Below are 25446 nucleotides of genomic sequence, written 5' to 3'. Positions count from 1 at the left end.
GAATCTAAGGTCTTCTCCAGTTTTGTTTCTTTGTAAACTCTCCCTGATAAGGGAGACACATTCCTTTCTCAAGTGGATAGAGGTGGATGAAGAAAAGCAGAAAGCGAAAGTAATCCCAAGCGAAACCAAATAACCCCTCTCTCCTCAATTAAATGGCAGGCCCCAAAGCAAAGCACAAGAATATATATATGAAAGGGAGACAATAAGGATTTGGGGATCTGACAGAACATTATCTTTTTTCCTCTGTTTCTGTCCTCCATCCAGTGGTGATTTATTCATTGAGCTGATTGTGGCCTTTACTGCACTCATACCAAAAAAGATACACATGCATCAGATTCTACTGTGAATTAAAGGGAATGTGTTCAAAGGACTGCATAAATAAACAAAACATCTATAATTCTTTGAAGCTTTTTAATGGTATTTTGGCCATGCCAATTTTTTTATTCAAGTAAGGAAACAAAAAACCCCAAATATTCATGGAATATTTCATTTTCCCAATTTTCAGTCTTGTTTAAAAGTGCTGTTTTTTCCCCTCTCTATCTTTTGCAGAGCAAATATCTCATAATAATTCAAGCACTACCAATAGTGTTCATGCCTCCAATGTCAACAGCATAGTTTCTGAGCTTGAAAGCTACTTAACTGCAGAAACAATAGCACCATCTCTTGGACAGTCGATGCTGGAAAGGGTTAGCTTCCTTCTAAGCATGCCCCAATCACAAATATATCCAGTGTCTAAAAGGTATGTGTCTATAATGTAAGAAACATATTTCTGTATAAAATCTTTTTCTTGAAATGAACATTGTGTTTACAGATGTCCTGTGATTTTTTTTAAGGTCTTTGAAATGTAATTTTTCATTGTTTTCCAAATATATTTCACATCATCCTCTTGAGATGGTATAGAAGAAAAACTATATTATTTCTCAAGAAATTTAACTTTTCGTAATAATTATCTTTATGAACGTGTTTGTACTTTAATGTAATTCAACTGAGATAAGTTTTCATGAAATTATTGTACTTTTAAAAATCAGCAATAAAAAGCACACATGTAATTATCTATATTACTATCTCAATAGAATAATAAAAATAGTGGATGTAATTGGATTAAAATTGAAATTCTCAACAACATCCATTAATCTTACCACTCCTACTTTGGCTCTGGCTGTCCTGAAAGTCAACAGTAGCTCTTTTAGCAAAGTTTCTTTTGCTGTTCAACATTCCTCAGATCTTGAGGTAAGCCATATTTTTTTACTTTTAAAATTTCTTTCGGGCTTTAAGTAACACTCTTTATAATATAAATTTGAGTGTAGAATTTGTTAGTAAATCCAAAGTCCCCAAAGCTAAATATGTATCAGAAGAGCAGATAAATACAACTCTTGATTAGATTTTTGCCCATTTTTTTAATTAGGAATGTATTTTATGCAAGTCTCCTCAAAAACAAACCACACCATTTTAGGTTGCTTTTAAATAATTAAAAATTAAAAGTATAGGATCTGTACATTGTATAACCTGATACAGGCAGGTATACTGGTGTACTTTATTGTGAATACATCTTGTATGTCTATTTAACTAGCCCCGGCTGGGCTTTTGTTTTTAAAGAATGTAATACAGGTAGTCCTCAACTTATGATTATAATTGAGCTCAGAATTACAATTATAACTCTTGCCAGTCTTCAAGTGGGTCATCACAAGAGCATGTCTGACTACAACCTTATTTGCAGTGGTTAAGCAAATGTGATGATAATCAAATAAATGCAATGGTCATTAAGCAAATATTTTTGCCATTAAGCAAAAGCAAAAAAAAACATTGTAAATTGCAGTCATGTGACTGTAGATAGTTGTAAATGCAAGCAACTTGCTGAGTGTTAAAAATGCTGTCACAGGACTGGGGTAGGGTCTGGTCATTGAAATTTCAAATCCAGGTTATAAGTACCTTTTTGGGGGAGATTAATTGTAACTTTGAATGGCTACTAATATAGTGGTGCACTTTTTGTCTTTTGTAAAGAACGGCAATAAGCATAACACGTAAACTTTTCAATCTGAAAAACCTATTGAAAGGTTCTGTAACTGGAACAAAAAGCAATTGTTTAGCCCAGGGCTTTTCAACCAGTGGTATATGTACCACCTGTGGTACATTAGCACGTGGCAGATGATACGCGGCCCTGCCCAGCCAAGTGTAGTGGGAGAGGGAACGAGCCAGCACATTGCAGGACTTATTGTGAGAGAGTCCTCCAGAGCTGCAGAATGACTGGGGTGAGGCACAGGCCCCAGGCTCACCCAGAAGAGAAAGGAGGAGGGGGCAGAGACAGGAGAAGCTATAAAAGGAGGCAGTTTGGATGGGGGAGGGGGGAGAGAAAAAAGAGGCAGCCTTGGGAGGAGGCAGAGTCAGCTCTAGCTGCACCGAAGGGAAAGAAGAAGGAAGGTGGGGGGAGAGGAGAGGAGATCAAGCAGGCCAGCCATGAGGTGATCTACAACTTCTGTGGTAGCCATCCATGCTGGCAGCAACAGAGAGGCAAGAAATGCAGCGGGGGAGGGGTCGCCCTCCACAAGGAATGAAGAAAGGTAGCAATGAAGAAAGGCAGCATCGGCTGGAGGTGAGGCAGGGAGGGAGGGAGATGGAGAATGGAAGGATTCTTATGTGCTTTTGTGACTTTGAAGTTCTGGGATTTGTGCAATGTGGGCTTTGTGTTCTTTTTTTTGACAATATTTTATTAAGTTTAATAAAGGTAGGGGAAAAACAGGATCAATATAGGTAGTGGGATTCGGGGGTGGGTGGGGATGGGGGTGGGATGATGGTAAGTACAACAATGGGGTTACCCCCAATAACATTTCCAAGCTTTAGCAAGCAAACTATTGTCTGGATAGAGATATTCAATGAGAATAGTTAATATAATAATAAGTAGCTATAGTCAACAAAAAAAGAATACTTATAGAGTATGTCAATTAATCAGTAAACATCAATCATCTTATTAAATTTCACAATCATTTCTCGCTAACTCGGTTTGCTAACCATTGGTAAAAGTTTTCCCATGTTTTAAAATAGACTGAATCTTCTTTCTCTTTAATCTCTGGGGTTAGTCTGTCCATTTCTGCACATTCTAGGATTTTCCTAATCATGATCTCACTAGGTGGTACATTTTCATTTTTCCAATATTGGGCAAATGCTATTCTCGCAGCTGTCAATATATGTAATATTAAATACTCATTCTCTTTCCCATAGTTAGATCCTAGTATTCCTAACAAAAACAATTCTGGCTTAAGTTCTGTCTGTATTTTAGTCATCTTCTCCAGCCATATATGAATCTTAGACCAAAATTTCTTTGTACTAGGACATACCCACCAGATATGGTAATAAGTGCCTGGCTTTTACATTTCCAACAATTATTCAAAACATTTTAAAACATTTTCACTAGCCTAACTGGTGTCATATACCATCTATAAAACATTTTATATAGGTTTTTGTTATATGAAGCTGCTTTAGTCAGTTTAATATTTCTATCCCATAACTTTTGCCAAGCTTCTAAGTCTATAGAATATCCAAAGTTTTTTGCCTAGACTATCATTGTCTCTTTTACTTGTTCTTCTTCCATCTTTCAATTTAGCAGAAATCTATAAAGTTTCTTAATTAAATTTTCATCTGTTTTCAAGAGTATTTGGTCAAATTCTATCTGTTCTATATAAAATCTCATTGTCTTTACATCTTTCTCATATCTTGTTTGTATTTGTAGGTAAGGCCACCATGCTAGGTCAATACCTTGTTGTTGTAGGTCTTGCCTTTAAGTTTTCCGTCCTTATCCAAAATGTCTTTATAAGTAACGAGTTTGTCGTAATTAATTAAATTTGGTTAAGCAAAAGCTTCTGGCTTTGTTTTCTTAAAGTGTGTTTGGCAATTTCTATTTGGCTGATGGCTGATGTCTTGTGTTAGATTCTATTGCTCTGCTATTATTAGCTGTAAATTTTGCTGCAAGGGATTTTGAAGTATTTTTCTCCTGAATGGATTTTGCCTGCAGCGTTCCTTTACTTATGAATGGAGTCATTTGGGGAGGCTGCCTTAGCCGGCAGCCAGTACTTACTACATTTTTTTTCTTCCTTAAGTGCCAGCTGCCAGCTCCTTAACTTTCCTTTCTGGCCAGTAGCTAATTCTTAAAGGGGAATGCGCCTTTTTAAGCTAGTTCCTTCAGCAGCTTGTCTTTCCTGTCTCTGGAGGCTTTTCCTTGTTTGATGAATATATAGAAGAAGGAAAATATGGGGAGGGGTGTGTCAAATTTTCCTTCAGAAGGAGATGGGAATGAAAAAGAGGGAGGCAGGAAAGGAGGGAGGCAGGGAAGGAAGTCCCACCTTAGCACTTGGCCACCAGCAGCCCTGCCATTGACTTTGCTTGTCAAAAGGTTGCAAAAGGGGATCACATGACCATCATAAATATGAATCAGTTATCAAGCATCCAAATATAAATCATATGACCCTGGGCATGCTGCAATTGTCATAAGTATGAAAAATGGTCAACTTTGAACAGGTTTTTTTTTTTTTTTGGTCATCAAGTTTTTGACACTTTGCTGGGTAGTACTCAAATATTGCCATATCCTAAAAGTGGTACAATCGGTGAAAAGGTTGAAAAGCCCTGGTTTAACCTAACTATTGCTATCTTGCTTTTGTAATCAGCATTTGCATCAGGGACAAATTTCATGCAAGCTCACAACTGTACTACATACTCAAGTCACTTCCTCCTACTAGTCTGCTTGTGGACCAGATCTAAACATATCATGATCTGGATCTGGCCCACAGGCCTTGAGTTTGACATGTCTGGTCTAGTGGTTAAGACATCAGGCTAGAAACCATGAGACCATGAGTTCTAGTTCTGCCTCAGACATGAAAGCCAATAAGGTGATTTTCTCTCACTTTCTCTCAGCCCAGTGGTTCTCAACCTTTCTAATGCCGTGACCCCATAATACAGTTCCCCATGTTGTGGTGACCCCCAACCACTTATACATCACCGGGTGCCAGGGGCGTGGCCAAAGAAAAGGGGAAAAAATGGCGGACAGCCTTGTTTGGCGACCCCCGTGAAATGGTCGTTCGACCCCAAATGGGGTTCCGACCCACAGGTTGAGAACCACTGTCTTAGCCCAACCTCCCTCATAGGCTTGTAGTAGAGAAAACAGGAGGAAGAAGGAATATTATGTATGTTCCCCACCTTGATTTTTTTATAATAATAATAAAGATGGGATAAAAATAAATAAAATTATGTGCCTGCTTTTCATGCCTCAAGAATGGATGCTTCTAGGATCATTCACAAGAAAGATACATTTCGGTCTGGAGAAGATGGATAGATTATATTCAGAATAAATATGGGACTAAAAAGTTCCATCTAGTTTATGAGTAAATTTATAGTATTATTATTATTAATAGCTTATTATAGTAGAATTTTTATTAGTTTTATTATTATTTTTAGTATTAGTATTGTTAACAATTTGGATATTGTATTGTTTAATAATATTGACTTTTTATATTATTATGTTTATTTTTAATTTGTTTATACCTATGTTAAAGGGGAGTTAAAGCGCATTATGGACTTGGTTATTATATGGTTGGTTAATGTTAATTAGAGTTTGATTATTATATTTGTAACCCTGTACTCAGCTCTGGGAAGTGGGGGAGGGAGGGTTTTTTTTAGGGTGGGTGGGTTTTGGGGTGTATACTGTAATTTTTATAAAACTTTTCAATAAAAAAAAAGAATGGATGCTTCTTTTACATTAATGTTGATCTATTATACAAAGCACAAGCATATAGATTAATTATCTATTTTTAGGGAACAATGTGTTCTTTTTTTTCTTTTTTTAAAAAAGGCTACCCTTGGAACTGAAGTGCCATCAAAGGTTATTGGAGCCATTACACTTCCATCATCATTAATGGCAGACTTGAAACCTCAAGATAAGCATATATCTTCTAGAATTACATTTAACTTTTTTAAAAAAACAACTCTATTCCAGGTATTTTTATAGTTTCAAAGCATGCTTGAAATTTTTAAATGTAATCTATTGTTTATAGCAATCAAAATTATACTTAATTAATAAGATATACATGGTTGTATTTCATAGGATTCTACACTGAAACAATTCTCTTTGTTCAGTTATGTTATATCATCCAGTATTGCTAACCTTTCAGTCAACAACTTGAAGACAAATGTGACTGTCACGCTACAAAATATCAGGCCTAATCAGGTACCAATTCATACATTATATTTTATTTTCTTATGCTTTATTTCAGAAATCAATCATTTTAACTACATTTAGATATTTTTATTAATCTAGCTGAATAATCTTAAATCTAGATACAATTTACCTAATTATGTTGTCATGAGAGCTGTATGCAACGAAATTTTATTTTGATGTATGCTAATTGGTGTACATTCAAAGTGACAATAAAGTTGTTGTTATTATTTATTATTATTATGGATCGTCGCACAGTCAGCCAGATGTTCAGACTGGATCTGGCATTTTGCCTACCTATCGAGTCCTTACCCAGGACCTGTTGTTGTTGTTGTTGTTGTTATTATTATTATTATTCTGACATAATGCAGGCAGATATGTCTTTCAAACTGAAGCTGCATATCCATATTTATACTACTAATAAAAAAGGTTCATTTCTGCTAATTTTTCTTTGCATTACTAAATAGAGATTTTCTAAGCCTTTTTGTATAAGGTTCAAAAGCTGCTTGATGTTTTGCATGTTTTGACAGATATCCAGAACAGTCCTACGCACTCAGTTCCTCATGATTTATTCTTGGTACTAGTACTTTCTATTTGTAAAAACAGGAATAAATTAGGGTCCGGTTCAGAGGACTCACCTGTGCAAACTCTGTAGGAAGTATCTGTGGTATTTTACAATTCCTTGTAGCTCTACAGGAACAGTCTGAAGTGATAGATGTACCTACATCTAAGCAAACAAGTGGTACTTCTTTTTAATATATGAGTCATGTGATATGTAGCTAAGCTTTTTTTTCCTCTTCCAATCAGGCAAATTTGACTGTTAGATGTGCCTTCTGGGATAAAAATGGTATGTTTCACGATCATGTGACTTCATTTATGTTAACTAAGCTAGTTAAAAACTATATTGCTTATAATATGATAATAGCAGTATTTTAATGTTTGGCAGATGGCCAAGGCAGTTGGAATTCTGAAGGTTGTATGGTAAAAGAAAGAACAATGAATGAAACCATCTGTAGCTGCAATCACCTGACAAGTTTTGGCATATTACTGGTAATCCTTATACTATCTAAGCAAAAGCTGCATAGAGGCTTAGTGCGTCTTGAGAGTTTCTCAGTGGCTGTAATGTGGGATGGAAAGGGAGAAAAGGCAACTTATTTCAAGGTTCACAGGGTGCCATTATAAGAAGTTTAAAAATATGAAGCTTCTGGATTCAGGAATAGGAGGCGGGCAGGCAGAGGAAATGGTTCAAATTTATAGAAACACTAAATACCGATAGTTCTCGATTTACAACCATAAATGAGCCCAAAATTTCTGTTGCTAAGTGAAACATTTGATAAGTGAGTTTTGCCCATTTTACAACTTTTCTTGCCACAGTGGTTAAGTGAATCACTGTAGTTGTTAAATTAGTAACACGATTGTTAAGTAAATCTGGTTTCTCCATTGACTTTGCTTATCAGAAGATCGCAAAAGATGAACACATGACCCTGGGACACTGAAACCATCATAAATATGAGTCAGTTGTCAAGTGTCTGAATGTTGATCATGTGATCATGGGGATGCTACAACGGTTGTAAATGTGAAAAACAAGTCATAAATCACTTTTTTCAGTATTGTAACTTCGAATGGTCACTAAATGAACTGTTGTAAGTTGAGGACTACATGTAACCTGTAAATCATTGGGTTGTTTCAGAGTTATTTCCTTACCAGATATCGCAATGCCTTCAAAAATGGCAGAGCTTCTAGTGTACTTGAAAAGTTCCTAAAAATTTAGAAAGATATTCAGAGATGTATATGTCTTGAAAGTAGCCCATGCTTAATAACATAGCACAGTCAAACATTAGCAATTGACCTTGAGAAATGTTTTAAGACATTTTGTATTATGTTATAAATGCTTTATGATCATTTTTGTGTGTCATAAAATTAATAAAATTGGTCTCAGATGTTTGATGCATTCTATAAGTTAACTTATTTGAGATACCTTAGGTCAGGGGTGTCAAACTGCTGGCCCACGGGCCATATGCATTAAGGCGAAACCACATCCACCCATTGCCGGGAATGGAAAAAAAATCATGATATGTCGCAACATGTCACGTGATGCTGCAAGTTTGACACCCCTGCCTTAGGCGAAAAGGTTTGCCCTATGATGCATCATTTCATCCATTTAAAGTTTACAGACATGAGAGTTTTGGTAGTATATAGATGTTTGTGTGTGTGTTTATTTAATTTATATCTCACATTTGTAACTCTAAGCAACTCACATAATTAATGGATATAGCATACATGTATACACACAAATATACATATAGCTGTGTATATTGACAAACTGCTAAAATTTAAACAGATTTTTAAAAAATATTTCTCTTTCTGTTTAGGATTTATCAAGAAACCCCACTATATCTCCAGTTCAAGTGCTAATTCTAACTTTCATCACCTACATAGGTTGTGGACTTTCAGCTATTTTTCTTTCTGTGACTCTTGTTACCTACATTGCATTTGAGTAAGTACTTGGCTATGCTAAATTATATGGCATGTTTATGATATTATAAGGCATCTTTGATTAGCCTGAGAAAGAATTGTTATAAATAACAGCTGAAAAGTAAAACAAGGTTAGATTACAACCATTTTATTTAGCTAGGAACTCAAGTGTAGAAATGGAAAAACAGTAGGTCAGATAAGACAAATTGATTTTCTCAATTCATTTCATAATAAAAAATATATCAACATATCCTAGAATTTTTGATTCTAGAGTTAGTGATTTAAATGAGTAGCTTGCACAGATTTTTCTTTCACAGATTTCAGATGGGTCTATTCAAGGTTTTCCTCACCTGATACCTTTTCACCTGGAGAAAATCCTGTTCCTTGTTTTTTTTATTCTCTGGTTTCTCTCTATATTTCATTAGCAAAATATTATAGAGATTTTGTTCCTGCAGTTTTCAAGTAATAACTTTTGGTACTTCAGTAATTACAGTTTTATAATTTAGTAACTTGCCATTATTAGAAAAACATATTTACAGCTTGTCATGGAAGTAAAAAAATAACTAATGTAGAAAGTTGTAATTTCAGGTAGAAATTGCAAGGATTCTCATGCTTTTATGATCTTACAACAGTATTTGAAAAAGGCTACAATGTTTAAGAGATTAAAACAATATAAATATTGCCTGTATCATATTGTATATTATTAAATGTATCAAAAAAGGTGTCAGCTTACATATTTAATTTATTTGAGTTTATAGGAAAATCCGAAGAGACTACCCATCTAAAATTCTTATCCAGCTCTGCATTGCTCTGCTTCTTTTAAACCTGGTTTTCCTGCTGGATTCTTGGATTGCTCTGTACGAGATCCAGGGTCTGTGCATTTCAGTTGCTGCCTTTCTTCATTATTTTCTTTTGGTTTCTTTCACCTGGATGGGCCTTGAAGCCTTTCATATGTATCTTGCCCTTGTGAAAGTATTCAATACATACGTTAGGAAATATATTCTAAAGTTCTGCATTATTGGCTGGGGTAAGTATATATATATCTATATATATTCTGAATTTATATTGCAAAGACTACACTGTACTTTTATTTATTCCAGTTGTCAAGAACTATCCATGTGGAGAAGTTATGGGCAGTTAGGTTTCATGAAAACTAGCTTCAGCCTCGTGGATTTTATTGTGTCTGTTTTATACGTACATACATACATACATACATACATATATATATATTTCAGTAAAAAAGGAAAGCGATCACCAGGAAGTAAAACACCAAGGTTTTAATAAATAAAATCAAGCTTTCAATGGCTAACATCTGCCATCATCGTCAGGATACAAGCCAGTTAGTGAGGAAACCTGCTTATAAGCATAGCCACACCTAAACTCTACGCATGGACCTTGTAACAAGTCCAAGCCAACTAATCCTTACTTCACTTACAGCCTTCAGTGATTCTTTCTTTTAGCTCTTACTTACATCCACCTAGCTTTCAATGGCTAGCACCTGCCATCATTGTCAGAATACAAGCTAGCTAGTGAGGAAACCTGCTTATAAGCATAGCCACACCTAAACTCTACGCATGGACCTTGTAACAGGTCCAGGCCGACTAATCCTTGCTTCACTTACAGCCTTCAGTGATTCTTTCTTATAGCTCTTACTTACATCCACACAACCACCCACTTCCTCCCTCCCTTTAGTTCCTGAGTCATATAGGCAACGTGTGTTTCTCAAAATTAAAGGGTCCTCTGCACTATTGAGTTGATTCTTCTTCCTGTGTTCCTCGGGACGTTTCTCTCCTCCACTCCTCCGGCACGCATCGCACTCATTTGCATTCTTCAATCCTGTCACTCCTTCAATCCCCCCACAATCCTTGCCACCAATCTCATCCACAATTTTATTTCCCCCCACTGTTCCCAGCATATCGCATCCTCCATGCTCCTCCTTCATGCCACCTGGTGCGACTCTCAATCCGGTTGCCTCTCTTTCAGTCTTCTGTAACGCCGCTCTCCGGCAGCGCGTGACCACCCCCATAATGGGGCGGCTGTAAGTATTGATCTTCTGTACATCCATTGGAGGCATGTCTCTGTCTCGATGGCTCTGATCAGTGTGGCCGCATAGCAAAGGTGTTATTCTGCCATCGCTCATGGTAGGTGTTGCCTTTTTTGAATTCCTATCCATTTCCAAGGCGCCGGCGACCAGATGCGTTGTAGCGGGGGCACCATTGGGGACAATGGAGCCGATATAGTCACTGGGGTAGCGAGTTTGTTTTGTGTTAATTGGGACACTTGTTGTTCTTATTCTTGAGTATTGGGTACAATGCAAGGAGGTGTCTGGGGCATCCGAGGATGGGCTACTAATATCAACAAATTTCTTAATTAACGGCGGATGTACACACGAATCGTTAACTAAAGGGGGTCTAGATTGTAGATGTCTCTCTTCTTTGTTGCCAGTTTCATCTAATGGACACCCAGAGTTTTTGTTACTCAGATGTTTTTTCCCAGGTCGTCTACGCATTTCCCATGCCTTCATGGTCTGATATGCCGGGCGTAGGTCCACATGTCGATTGATTGACATGCTGTCTGAGAACCAGGCTTCTTTGAGTAACCTACCACTCTTGGAGGTGTCACTGGCAACCACCCTTACGTCGTCAAAATTAAATTTATGACCAAACTCCTCCATGTGAGTCAGTATTTGGGAGTACTGCTCACCTCTTCTTATTGCCAGCTTGTGTTCCTGCATTCTTGTTCCGACCCTTTTGGAAGTTTCTCCCACATAATTGCCGGGACAGTCATTACAGTTAATCCTGTAAACGACTCCAGATCTCTCAACTATGGGGAGTGGGTCCTTTGGTCTCATAATGCAGGAACGCAATGTCCGGTCAGGTCTATGTGCAACCCTTACACCATAGGGTGCCAATAGTCTGGTGGTGGCTTCTGAGACATTGCTACTGTAAGGGAGGGTAATACGAGTCGTCTGTGATGGTGCCATCCCACTTGATGGATTTTGGGATGGTTTGGACAGAGTACTGTGGCGTCTGATGAATTTCATGGGGTACCCATTGTACCTACAGAGACGGAGGAGATGTTTTCTTTCCTCCATCCTAGCTTCGGCTGTACTGCAGTGGGAGTCCACCCTCTTAAAGAGGGTTCTAATGCAGCTGACTTTGTGGGCCACCGGGTGATTGCTGTTGTAGTGCAAGATTCTATCGGTGTGCGTGGGTTTGCGATAGACCCGGGTGGTTAAGGTCCCATCTGGCTGGCGTTGGACTAAGACATCAAGAAATGCCAGCCTACCCTGATACTCCTCCTCCTCCGTAAATTGCAGATCCACGCACACCGAATTAAGTATGTCCACAAAGTCAGCTTTTTGACTCCTCTTAATTATGACGAACGTGTCGTCAACGTAGCGGGCCCAGAACTTTGGGCAGTATTGGGTCATCGCTACGTGTTCCAACTGCTGCAATACAGCCTCAGCAATAACACTTGAAATAGGTGACCCCATGGGGGTTTGGTCATAAATTTAATTTTGACGACGTAAGGGTGGTTGCCAGTGACACCTCCAAGAGTGGTAGGTTACTCAAAGAAGCCTGGTTCTCAGACAGCATGTCAATCAATCGACATGTGGACCTACGCCCGGCATATCAGACCATGAAGGCATGGGAAATGCGTAGACGACCTGGGAAAAAACATCTGAGTAACAAAAACTCTGGGTGTCCATTAGATGAAACTGGCAACAAAGAAGAGAGACATCTACAATCTAGACCCCCTTTAGTTAACGATTCGTGTGTACATCCGCCATCAATTAAGAAATTTGTTGATATTAGTAGCCCATCCTCGGATGCCCCAGACACCTCCTTGCATTGTACCCAATACTCAAGAATAAGAACAACAAGTGTCCCAATTAACACAAAACAAACTCGCTACCCCAGTGACTATATCGGCTCCATTGTCCCCAATGGTGCCCCCGCTACAACGCATCTGGTCGCCGGCGCCTTGGAAATGGATAGGAATTCAAAAAAGGCAACACCTACCATGAGCGATGGCAGAATAACACCTTTGCTATGCGGCCACACTGATCAGAGCCATCGAGACAGAGACATGCCTCCAATGGATGTACAGAAGATCAATACTTACAGCCGCCCCATTATGGGGGTGGTCACGCGCTCCCGGAGAGCGGCGTTACAGAAGACTGAAAGAGAGGCAACCGGATTGAGAGTCGCACCAGGTGGCATGAAGGAGGAGCATGGAGGATGCGATATGCTGGGAACAGTGGGGGGAAATAAAATTGTGGATGAGATTGGTGGCAAGGATTGTGGGGGGATTGAAGGAGTGACAGGATTGAAGAATGCAAATGAGTGCGATGCGTGCCGGAGGAGTGGAGGAGAGAAACGTCCCAAGGAACACAGAAAGAAGAATCAATTCAATAGTGCAGAGGACCCTTTAATTTTGAGAAACACACGTTGCCTATATGACTCAGGAACTAAAGGGAGGGAGGAAGTGGGTGGTTGTGTGGATGTAAGTAAGAGCTATAAGAAAGAATCACTGAAGGCTGTTAGTGAAGCAAGGATTAGTCGGGCTGGACCTGTTACAAGGTCCATGCGTAGAGTTTAGGCGTGGCTATGCTTGTAAGCAGGTTTCCTCACTAGCTAGCTTGTATTCTGACAATGATGGCAGGTGCTAGCCATTGAAAGCTAGGTGGATGTAAGTAAGAGCTAAAAGAAAGAATCACTGAAGGCTGTAAGTGAAGTAAGGATTAGTTGGCTTGGACCTGTTACAAGGTCCATGCGTAGAGTTTAGGTGTGGCTATGCTTATAAGCAGGTTTCCTCACTAACTGGCTTGTATCCTGATGATGATGGCAGATGTTAGCCATCGAAAGCTTGATTTTATTTATTAAAACCTTGGTGTTTTACTTCCTGGTGATCGCTTTCCTTTTTTACTGAAATATATGTACCCAGGAATCGCTATTCTTCAATTTTTTTATATATATATATATATATATATATATATATATATATATATATATATATATATATATATATATATATATTGTATACTGTTGGTTTGAACAGGGCTAATATTCATGAAAACATTTGGTTTTGAAGCACACTATAACCTTTGCAAGTAACTTTCCCTCTCAGTTTATCACCCAAAAAAGGTTAAGAAAATACATATATATCATAATATTTAACAGCTTATAATACTAACATTGTTAATACCTTATATAGAAACTCTTATGGTATTTCTTATGCTTCCTACTTTGAAAAGACTAAATTTATGTAATTTATATTAGGTAAATAAGTGAACATTCATATTAGCCTCCCATCACATTTTTGAGTCTTCAAATTTTACCTGCTACAATTTGTATTTCTCTGTTACATTTATGAATGCTCCTTCTATATGGGGCAGATTTGTAGGACAGACCAAACTACATACCAAGCTATTGGAAAGGTTCTGTATGCTAGGCAGCAATCATGTAAAGGTCCAGCAAATAAAACTGCTGTTAGCAGACAGCAATCTAGATGTCTTAAAAGGAAGATTTTTTTTTTTAATACTCAAAGAAAATTTTTAATTAGTACCTAAATATGATTCAAATGGAGGCATATTTATATATTGCTAGCTACTGTGCACTCATGGAAAAAGACCTATATAAGTGACAGTTACAATAATTTCCTTGCTGTAGATTTCAAAACATCATCCTACCTATAAAACATTCCAGATTTATAGGATAAATTGAGATAGTGAAATGAAATGGCATGAACGTTTGAAATCCACTGGGAAAAATCTTTTCTGTTTCTTGAAAATCCCACTGCCAACTCTTAAGTAATTTATACTTGTTTATTTGTTCAACTGTATTATAGCCACCCATATTCTCAAGGTGATGTTTGATCTTTCAGGGTTACCAGCTATAGTAGTAATCATTGTACTAGCAGTATCTCCATATAACTATGGATTTGGATCATATGGAAAATTTCCCAATGGCTCATCGGATGAATTGTAAGTAAAACTTAGGCAATCATCTAAAAGATTTGTATGTATTAAATAGTAGCAAGAAAGCTGTTTCTTTTCTTATAAAACACAAATCTTTTAAATTTCTTTACAATACATATGATGGACATTTTTATATATCAACTTAAGATGCATTGCTTTCAACTGCCAGAATTCCCCAGCAAACTTGCTGCTATATAGCCACTCTTCATAGTCTTTCCAAAAATATTTCCCAAACTTTCAGACTTGGTCTGGCAACACCATATTATTGTTGTTGCTACAACTGTTCTAAAAGAATGAACAGAGACAACAAGCAATCTTCCAGTGAGCAGTAATGGAGGGCCAAATTCAACCTCAGCACCCCTGTATTTACTTTTTGCAGTGAAGTCATGAAAAAATAGTACATGCCATTAGCTACAAAACCACTTGGAAGCATGCTCTGGGGACATTGTGATACTCTAGTAGTCTAGCAGCTGTGGAAGGGAAAAGATCAGGGAAGGAGAGACTGATGTTCCCTCAAGACTACCAAAACTCCAGTATCATAAATTGCAAAATGAGAGTTTTATTGTTTGAGCTGTACCCCAACTGATCTGAGGAAAACATGATCAGCTGTCCAACAGCAACAATGGCTTCTTGCTAAGTTACCAATCCAAGACAAAACAAAAGCTCACAAAGTTCCCTCTATGGCAGGGGTGACAAACTGCCAGCCCGCAGACCAGATGTATCATAGCAAAACTGTACCCACCCTATTGCTGGCAATGGCAAAAAAGTTGCGATACGTCATGACACGTTTGACACCCCTGCTCTATGGTATTAGTTATCAACAATACGCCAAAAACACAACATATTAACAACTTCTCTACCACATATGTGTATAAAAATAAAAAGATAAAAATTAAATAAGGCTTACCTTGGACGTTAAAAAAAGATTTTATTGTAGATATGATTCATGAGTTACAATAATGGTTCAAATTTGACATTAAATCAGGTAAGCTAGATTAAGCTAGATATATCTTTAAGGAATGCATATTGTCTACATTAATTTCAGTTAATTTCTATTAATGGGTCTAGTTAGCTGACTTGCTGGATCTAAATTTTGGCCATTTTTAACTGATTTATACCTTATTTTTTGTATTTTAGCTGCTGGATTAAGAATGACATTGTATTTTACATCACAGTTGTGGGATACTTCTGTACAATATTTTTGCTGAACATCAGTATGTTCATAGTAGTACTGATTCAGCTTTGTAGAATCAAAAAGAAGAAGCAGCTTGGTGCCCAGAGGAAAACTAGTATACAAGATCTCAGGAGTGTTGCCGGCCTTACCTTCTTATTGGGAATTACTTGGGGATTTGCCTTTTTTGCATGGGGTCCTGTAAATCTTATTTTTATGTATCTCTTTGCAATTTTTAATACTTTGCAAGGTATGTGTTACCTACAATAGACTGATATTCTTTAACTGTACAAAAATGAATTATTTCATCCTATTTTACTATTTTGCTTTATCATTCTATAAAATAATTAACCCAATCAGTTCAGTATAAGTTTTAAATTACATTATTGTTATATTTAAATAAATCTTTTTCAAAACAGTAAATCACATAAGCCAAGCACTGCTTAGTAGTATTGATGTTTAATGAAGGCATTTTTAAAAAGCATGATGCTGTGATAATAAAGCAATTTTTATTTTATTATATTGCAAACACGGTCAAAACTGTTCATAAATATGAACATGGCTGTCTCTGAGGAAGAGTTGAAAAAGTCAGTGGTAATCATCACCACAAAATCAAAATCCCATCTCTTTGTACATGTGTCTGAAGTCAAAACACGTACAAAAGTGCTGAGATGTTGATTGCGCAAACCTAGCTGCCACTTTTACTTTTTTTGACACTTCCTCTTGCAGACCCCCTATATTTAGAATCAGCAAAAAAACCCTCTCAGGTTAAAAATGCAGAAGAGAATCTAAAGCACCTAAGGCAATGTTTCTTAAAAGTGTAGTCTTAGGATCCCCGGGGGGGGGGGAGCAATACCCTCTGCAAAATCAAAATCATTTGCCAGCCTATGTTGAAAAATAATATAGTATTAAAATCCCATTAAACAATTGCGAGAAGTGGTAACAACAGCAAATGCATCAATTTTAACTTTTAATATTTTAAATATTAGTAAATATAAGCTATGTAAAGAAAAGCTCTTTTGGGGTCCTCTATAACAGGGCTTTTCAACCAGTGGTATGCGTACCACTAGTGGTACGTTGGCACCTGGCAGGTGGTACACGTACGACGGGTTGAACAGCACTGTAAAAAAAAGTTTTAAAAAGTGTAAAAGTGGATGAGGTGAAGCAGCAGCAGTGCCGCACAGACTTGTGGGAAAGTCAACTGGAACTGCAAGTTCCCTGGGTCCTACTGAGAGCCCAGAATCAAAGCATGCAGCTCCAGCTGATTGGCAGCAGCCTTGGGGGTGGCAGGCAGCCTCACACAGTCTTCAGGTAGAGATTCAGCTGCAGCTGTGCGACGCATTGCTTGGCTCCTGCTGAGAGCCCAGGATCGGCGCGCATAGCTCCAGCTGATTGGGGGTGACAGGCAGCCTCACCCAGTCTTCAGGCAGAGATTCAGCTGGAGCTACGTGAGGCATTGCCTGGGTCCTGCTGAGGGGGAGAGAAGAGAGGATATTAAAGGGAATGAGAGAAGAAATTATATTAAAGGGGGTGAGAGAAGAGATTATATTAAAGGGGTGAGAGAGATGATATTAAAGGGGGTGAGAAGAGATTATGTTAAGGGGGATGAGAGAAGAGGATATTAAAGGGGGTGAGAGAAGATATTAAAGGGGGTGAGAAGAGAATATTAAAGGGGTGAGAAGAGATGATGTTAAAGGGAGTGAGAGAAGAGATTATATTAAAGGGGGTGAGAGAAGAGTATTACAGGGTGAGAGGATATTAAAGGGGGTGAGAGAAGAGAGAATATTAAAGGGTGAGAGAAGAGATGATATTAAAGGGGGTGAGAGAAGAGATGATGTTAAAGGGGGTGAGAAGAGATGATATTAAAGGGAGTGAGAAGAGGATATTAAAGGGGGTGAGAGAAGAGAGAATATTAAAGGGGGTGAGAGAAGAGATGATGTTAAAGGGAGTGAGAGAAGAGATTATATTAAAGGGGGTGAGAGAAGAGAATATTAGAGGGTGAGAGGATATTAAAGGGGGTGAGAGAAGAGAGAATATTAAAGGGTGAGAGAAGAGATGATATTAAAGGGGGTGAGAGAAGAGATGATGTTAAAGGGGGTGAGAAGAGATGATATTAAAGGGATGAGAGAAGAGATGATATTAAAGGGTGAGAGAAGAGAGGATATTAAAGGGGGTGAGAGAAGAGAGGATTGTCATGCTTCCAAAAAATGAAGCTCTTCAAAAAACTTTGAGGCATGATTTACCTTAAAGAATCTTTTAATTTGCAATATAGCTTCGGTAGTACATAGTGAAGCCAAAATCTGAATTCTCCTCCCCCAACACACCCGTAACAAAGCATAACTCACTCCTTCATTTAATAGGTCATTAATCACATTCTCCAATTAGTTTGAAGTGTGAACTTTCCCTCCCGTTATTTCCTCCCATTACAACTAACCTTGAAAAATACCCTACTGAAATATTGTTATGGCTAACTAGTCCCCATGTACATTCTTCCCCCCTCCCTTCCAGCACCATCCAATCTTAACTCTAAAAGTAATACACAGGTTAAAAAGAAAATGTCTGCATCTTCATATATTGTCAAGCAAGAACATCCAATGTTAGCAGCATTGACAAGGATATTAAAGGGGATGAAAGAAGAGGATATTAAAGGGAGTGAGGACTACCTGTACTTTATCACTTTTTTCCGTTATTTTTTGGTCATCAAGTTTTTGACACCTTGCTAAGCGACTGGTGGTACTTGAATATTGCCATATTCTAAAAGTGGTAGAATCAGTGAAAAGGTTGAAAAGCCCTGCTCTATAATTTTAAAAATGAAAAGGGGTCCTGAGAGAGAAAGTTTTAAGAAACACTGACATAAAGAAATATAACAAGAGGAATTGAAAGGTGACTTCCACTTTCTCTAGTAAGAGGCAAAATCATACACCGAGTCCTCAGTTAGTGACCAGAACTGGGACTGGAACTCAGTTGTTAAGTAAAGCGATCACTAAATGAAACCACAGTTGTGTTTATGATGCTATTTCAGCTTTCCTTTGCTTTACAGCAAAGGCCCTATTATATGAAATAGGTCACAAAGTTATTTTTTCATCCCTATTGTAACTATGAACAGTTGCTAGAGACAGTCACTAAATGAAGACTAACTACATTCTTTCTGTTCTATGAACTGCAGAGGATATGAACGTTATCCGCATTTTGATTTTTTTGGCATGTATATACAGGCATGTAAACTGGTCCCACAAGTCTTTTGCAAGATTTTATACATGGTAGTATCACTTTTTCTGGCAGCTGTGTTACGCAAAATTGCCCTCATGTAGCAGATTTTTAAAAGGTAAAATAAATTCTGAAAAAAATGGGGTTTGAATTGTATCTATTTTCTTAAAGTAAAATATCATAACTTCCTTTAAACATTATTTTGCAGGATTTTTCATTTTTGTTTTTTACTGTGTTGCAAAGGAGAATGTTCGCAAACAGTGGAGAAGATATTTGTGTTGTGGAAAATACCGGCTGGCTGAAAATTCAGGTAAATATTAAAAGACTATTGTTTGTATTTAGTTATGCAGTTTACAGGCACAGTGATTTGAAGTTCTGTTACCTGAGTATAAAACTGTTTTATTTTTGTTGAAACTTCAGCCCTCTATGTCCTTCCATGACTCTATTTCAGAGTCTTCCTTCCCCCCCCCCCCAAAAAAAACTTTCTGAAATGGATTTCAGCAAGTATAGCTGGAAGCCAGGGCAAGAAATGGGGTTAGTGGAAGGCAGAAGGTGGGGAGTATTGTATAAATAACTATTTTTATTGATTCTTCTACTCACTTTATATTTTTCTCAAATAAATGTGGCAATTTAAGTCAAATAAACTTGTTCCATAATATATTGTTTGCTGTTGAAGAAAATGCATGCAGTTTTTAGTTTTTATGATTGTAGACATCCTTATACATTTTTTTTTCTCAGCTGTATGATGGCATGGACTTTAAAGTAGAATTACAGAGCAATCCAGCATTTCTCTCCTCAGGTCAAAATGCTGTAGCAGCGAGGCAGAAATGAGGGTAGAAAATTAGTTGGGTCTCTCTGCTCTCTTCCAGAGCCATTTTATTTTCTTATTATTATAAATTACGGGAGGAAAAATAGCTAAATAGTTTGTTTATATTTTGATTTGGATTGTGGGCAGGATGAAGTAAGATAATTTAGAGCCTTGAGTTCTTCAGCCATTTTTTTTATTACATGTTGTATTTGAGACTTTATGCATTTCGGATATCCCAACCTCAGAAAAAGCTAGCTTCAAAAGCTGGGAGGGAAACACAGCTAATCTGATTCTTCTGAACACAGATGCCAAGGGAAGTAATCAGAAAGTGATGAATTGTATCATGATACAAAAAAGCAGAAATACTTGCATCGGATGGGGTGGAATTTGTACCATGACATTACTGCATGCATACTACCATTTTGATGCAGTTTTGGTTTGCTGGGATGCTTATGCTGGAAAGGGGGAGCAAGGTCAGGACTGATTAAAGATGCCACTCCTTTTCTGTATAACGTATATATGCCGCACACAAAAAGGAAGAGTTTGTGCCATTATTGGACAACCCTGCTTTTGTCATTCTGACAAAAGTAGGATAATCCTGCAGACCCTACTAGGAATCTTTAAATTAGATACAACTTTCAATTTATTATTTGGACTTTAATATATACCACACTATGTTTTGTAATCTTTTTTTTACTATAGACTGGAGTAGAACTGCTACTAATGGCATAAGGAAGCAGAATATTAACCAAGGTGTATCCAATTCTTCACATTCTTTACAATCCAATAGTAACTCTACTAATTCCACATCGATGCTAATGAGCAATGATTATTCTGTGCACTCAAATGGTAATGGCACGTATGTTACAGTATTCTTTATAAGCAACAATATGTTTAATGTACGCAGTACAAAATAAGATAAAGAATGGGTCAGTTCTTACATGATAGGGCCAGATTAAAGTCCATGTAAGGCAGGGGTGTCAAACTCAATTTCACTGAGGGCCGCATCAGCATTGTGGTTGCCCTTGGGGGGCCAGGTGGGTGTGGCCAGAGTGGGTGCAGCCTACTGGGTGGGTGTGACCTACTGGGTGGGCATGGCCAGTTCTACATCTTTCGTGTCAAGGGTGCCTGGGCAGGAGTGGGACAGATCTGAGGGTCTCTGGCAGAAGGGGGTGGGACCAGGGCAAGTGCCAAGATGGCCACCACAAAATTGTACATTGGCTTCCAGCTGGCCTGGGCCAGGGCCAAGGCAATGGGAGTCATTCCCTTACTGTTTCCAAGATGCTTCGCGGGCCACATGAAACCACTTCGGGGGCTGCATCCGACCCCTGGGCCTTGTGTTTGACATGTCTGATGTAAGGCCAAACCATTTCTATTTTGTAGAACGCATTTTTATAAGTGTATCAAATTTTATGGATATTTTTTAATATAAAATATCTATGTCATTGTGATATGTTCACCAAAATGCATTATGGTATCTTGGCTACTACTATGTACTGCCACCATATTTAGCATGGTTAACAAGGTAGGATATTATTTTGAGTTTGAAAGCAGCAAGAGGGTTTGAAGCATGCAGGGATGTAACATCTGCCTGCAACCCCTTAATCCAAATGCATGTTTCCAAGGAATATGCAGTGGAAAAGAGGCAATTGCTTTAAGGGGTTGCAGAAAAATACTACATGTATGTCTCCATGTCCTCTGGAGTGCCTCTGGCAAGTTTGACTCTGAAATGTTTGTTTAGCCCTAATTAATCATTTATATTACAGGGGGGAAAACATGACCTTTTTTTTACAGGCTGTTTAGTTTTAGTAATCGGTAGACATTATGAATCAGGGACACAAATTTAATAATAAATAAATATAAACAAATAAATAAAAAATAATAAATAAAACAATCCTGAAAGATGAGATTAGATTAGCATTCTAACAAGTATTTAGTGTTTTACATTTATTCAGTTCTCAGTGGCAATTATCAACTGAAACAGGTTCATTCCCACTTATCAATTAAGTCTTGATTTCCAGAGGAAACATGTCAATGATTATAGCATATCTGGAGACATATTTAGGGGCCAATTTACATTGTTGAGAATTTCTACATGACATGTATTCCACAACATTGTGAGCCTATAGAAACAGAACATGGAGAGGCCTCTCTAAGAGTTGATTAGGTGTATCTATCACAGTGGTTCTCAACCTGTGGGTCGGGACCCCATTTGGGGTCAAACGACCATTTCACGGGGGTCGCCAAACGCAGTCTGCCATTTTTTTCCCCTTTTCCTTAGCTGTGCTACTCTTTTATTCTATTGGCTTTTAAAAGCCAATAGAATAGACTCTCTTGAATAGAGTCTAATTCTATTGGCTTTCAAAAGCCAATAGGAATTGTCCAGGCTGTCTCTGCCCTGCTGAGCCCGCCAAAAGTCCCATTCTACAAACGGTGCTGCACCAGTTGAGTAGTCCTCGACTTACGACTGGTTGAGTAGTCCTCGACTTACGACCGGTTGGGGATCGCGGCATTAAAAAGGTTGAGAACCACTGACCTATCATATCACAGGAAAACAGTACTGAGGCCCAGTGACTTATCAATGATACATTCTAATAATTTTTTTTCTTTCAATTTTACATTTCAGGAAATATCTCCCGGGAAAAAAATGGTGTTTCTTTCCATGTACAGAATAGTGATGTGCAGCTTCCTGAGTTTTCAGTAAAACAGCATGTTTTTCATGAAAACAATGATATATCCCATAAAAAGTCTTGCATTTCACTCAGGAGGACTTTGAAAAGAAAGAGCCTGCAATTTATGGAACCATTATGACTTTTAAAATATTTTCCATTATTTTACCAAGTAATATACAGATTTATTTTAACTGTTACACATAATGTGAGAAAAAGAAAGTCATGTAATGTACAGGATCAAAACTTCAACTTTGAGGTCAAAGACCCTATATTATTTCTGTTCTTAATGCCATTGATAGATATTAACAACATACTTTAAAAATAGCTTTGTGGTTGCAAAACATGAACAACTGCATATTTGTTCTTTTCCCACCCCAAAAATGAGTTTTAAAAGTTTTTTTTATATACTTGACAGTATATAAACGATAATGCAATAATGCTATGTTAACATATATACAAATAAGCTAAATTCTGAAAAAGATGCTAATACTGACTTTCTGAATAATGTACATGGTATTATAACTTTCTTTTAACGGTGTGGTCACAGATATCATATTTTTATATACAGAAAACTCTTTTGGTTATCCAATACATTTATATTTATTTCTAATTAATTGTTAATATTCCTTTGTATAAAAATAAGACCGCTTTTGAAGTTTTACTGTAATTATTGTACAAACATGGAATGCTTTATTATTCTGGCATACAAACCATTTGTATCTACATATATCTGTAAATAACTTTAAAATGGTAATGTTAAATAAACCATTTAACTGTAAATACAAATTATATAACAATGGAAACTGCTTGCTTTATTGCTTGTCAGTGTTTCAACTTCCTTATGAATTGCTTGATCTTGGGGGGGGGAACTGAGATGAGGGAAAGAAGTAAATGGTTTTGTAAAGATCAAGCAAAATATAATCTTTTAAAATATAGTCTTTTATGTATAATCAATCTTTCATGTATAACATAGCCCAGCTATTGTTCATTTATTCCTGCTTGCTTTCTGTATGTGCTCCATTGTATTCTAAATTGTGCTGACCAAAGAGAAGGTTTCTGTTACTTTAAACTGTGTTGTTCCAAGGAGATAGAGAAAGCCTAGCTAAAAATCTGCTATACTTCATTCATTTTCCACCCCCTTTTCCCTTGGATCATAAATATATCACTTTGTTTTTTCTGCTGTAGTTTTAAAATGTAACGACTCTTTGCCACTCTACCTCCTGTGAAGTAACAAGTTGAGCTAATTGGCTAATTGCCAACTATTGAACTATTGTGTATTCAGGCTTAGAGATATAGAAATGTAGCTGAGCTAGAATACAGTAGATAAGGAAATTCAAAGAAACCTTTTAGATGTGCAGGAGCCTTGTAATGTGTATTAGTTATAAAAAGAACTTTTCTGATTAGGTTGTTCTTTCTCTCTCTTCTGTCTCACAGCAGTGCCTGGGTGTGACAAGAGACTCAGACACCTAGTTTATTCCTTTGATCAAAAGAATAAACCTGTATTTATATCAGCTGCCTCATGTTCAGAGACTCATTGGGATTTATTTGGATTCTGAGCTAAAAAACTTACATATTTCCTGGTGCCAAATGGGGGGCCTGAGGGCATTGTTCCCTTAGGGCAGCGGTTCTCAACCTGTGGGTCGCGACCCTTTTGGGGGTCGAACGATGTTTTCATAGGGTTGCCTAAGACCATCGGAAAACACATATTTCCGATGGTCTTAGGAACCGAGACACCGCTCTTCTATCCGTCTCCAGGCGAGGGGAGCAGGAGGCGGAGGAAAGCCCGAGAAGGGAAGGATCTGGCCCAGCAAGGGCAGAGCCGCGTTCGGGCGCTGCTTCTGGGGCTCACAGATGCTGGCCCGGCTCTGGCGTGCTTCGGGGTAGAGGTTGTCTGCTGTGTTGCTGCTGGGAGCCTCAGCTGGCTAAAGCGCCTTTCAGAGAAAGAGCCCTGCTTTCCCCTGCAGGGTGACCCAGCCAGCAGCATCCTACTCTTGTCGTTTCAGGGAGGAGGGAGAGGAAGAAGAAGAAGGCATCCGCCCGGCAGGCTGCTACCTCTGCCTCCTCGCGACGGAGAAGTGCTTTGAGGCAGATGGCAGGTTATAAAACTGACGCTCAGTTCAAAGGGGGAATGGGCGGGCCTACGAAGCCACTGCTCCTCCGTGAGCGGAAAGATAGCTGGACGGCTAGGAAAGTTCCCCGACTCTTCTGCTGTGGAGGCAGAAAACCAAGCTTCGAGATCTCGCGAGCAGGTGCGTAGACGCAACTGAGCTTGCAAGAAGCCTGGCAAGCTTTACGTTGAGGCAGGCGGTTTATAAAAGGAAGGAGCAGTCTCCTCATGCTCCGGAGTGGGGGAGGGATGATGGTATGTTTGTTCGCTTCCCAGAAAAAGCTGCTCAGGACATCTCCATTGCTAAAATATAATGCCCTTGCTTTCCTATGATGTCGAAGGTGTCCTATGTTAGGAAAAAACAAAACACAATCCCCATGCAAAAACAGTCCACCTGTGATAATGCAAAACCTAATGAAGAGCGTAGCTGTTTTTATTACTCTTATCACAACTCTGAGAAGTAAGTTGGTGGCAGTTGCTGCACAGGAGTTAACTGAGCTCCCAGATAACCCATCCTCACATTTGGAAGTTTGCATTAGATCCCCTAAATTCCCAGTGATAGATCACACTAATGATAAATGTGGGAGCTTTGTTCCTACTTATATGGCGGGCATAAAAGTATAGTAGCTTTTTCCTCTCTTCCCACGGCAGCTGATCCCCCCCCCCCTTGTCCTCTCCTCCTCTGAGATCCCTGCAGCCCTCCTTAAGACAGCACATACTTTTTGATTCCTGCTGCTCGATCCCTCCCCCCCATGGCTTCCTACTTGTGGGATGCAGGGGAAGGGAGCGCCATTTCATTATAGGTGGGAGAAGGAAAACTGGTC

General features: G+C 38.2%; 1 protein-coding gene across 1 annotated transcript in view; it reads left to right on the top strand.

The window, feature by feature from the left end:
* LOC120318113 (adhesion G-protein coupled receptor G2-like) overlaps positions 1 to 24031 on the top strand; it is a 46708-nt gene extending 22677 nt beyond the window's left edge. Inside the window, exons 10-22 of the mRNA XM_039365399.1 lie at positions 550 to 739; positions 1074 to 1230; positions 5837 to 5980; positions 6089 to 6211; positions 7007 to 7046; positions 7146 to 7249; positions 8572 to 8696; positions 9433 to 9701; positions 14564 to 14663; positions 15795 to 16078; positions 19244 to 19345; positions 20546 to 20692; positions 22470 to 24031. Of these exons, the coding sequence (XP_039221333.1) occupies positions 550 to 739; positions 1074 to 1230; positions 5837 to 5980; positions 6089 to 6211; positions 7007 to 7046; positions 7146 to 7249; positions 8572 to 8696; positions 9433 to 9701; positions 14564 to 14663; positions 15795 to 16078; positions 19244 to 19345; positions 20546 to 20692; positions 22470 to 22654 (1970 nt within the window). The 3' untranslated portion in view covers positions 22655 to 24031. The remainder of the gene's footprint in view (positions 1 to 549; positions 740 to 1073; positions 1231 to 5836; positions 5981 to 6088; positions 6212 to 7006; positions 7047 to 7145; positions 7250 to 8571; positions 8697 to 9432; positions 9702 to 14563; positions 14664 to 15794; positions 16079 to 19243; positions 19346 to 20545; positions 20693 to 22469) is intronic.
* The last annotated feature ends 1415 nt before the right edge of the window (positions 24032 to 25446 follow it).

This window comes from Crotalus tigris, unplaced genomic scaffold, assembly GCF_016545835.1.
Source record: "Crotalus tigris isolate CLP2741 ecotype Arizona unplaced genomic scaffold, ASM1654583v1 scf7180000020065.321141, whole genome shotgun sequence".
In the NCBI taxonomy this organism is placed as follows: domain Eukaryota; kingdom Metazoa; phylum Chordata; class Lepidosauria; order Squamata; family Viperidae; genus Crotalus; species Crotalus tigris.
The sequence above is the reverse complement of the archived record's forward strand: the minus strand, read 5'-3'. Positions and strand labels throughout refer to the sequence as shown.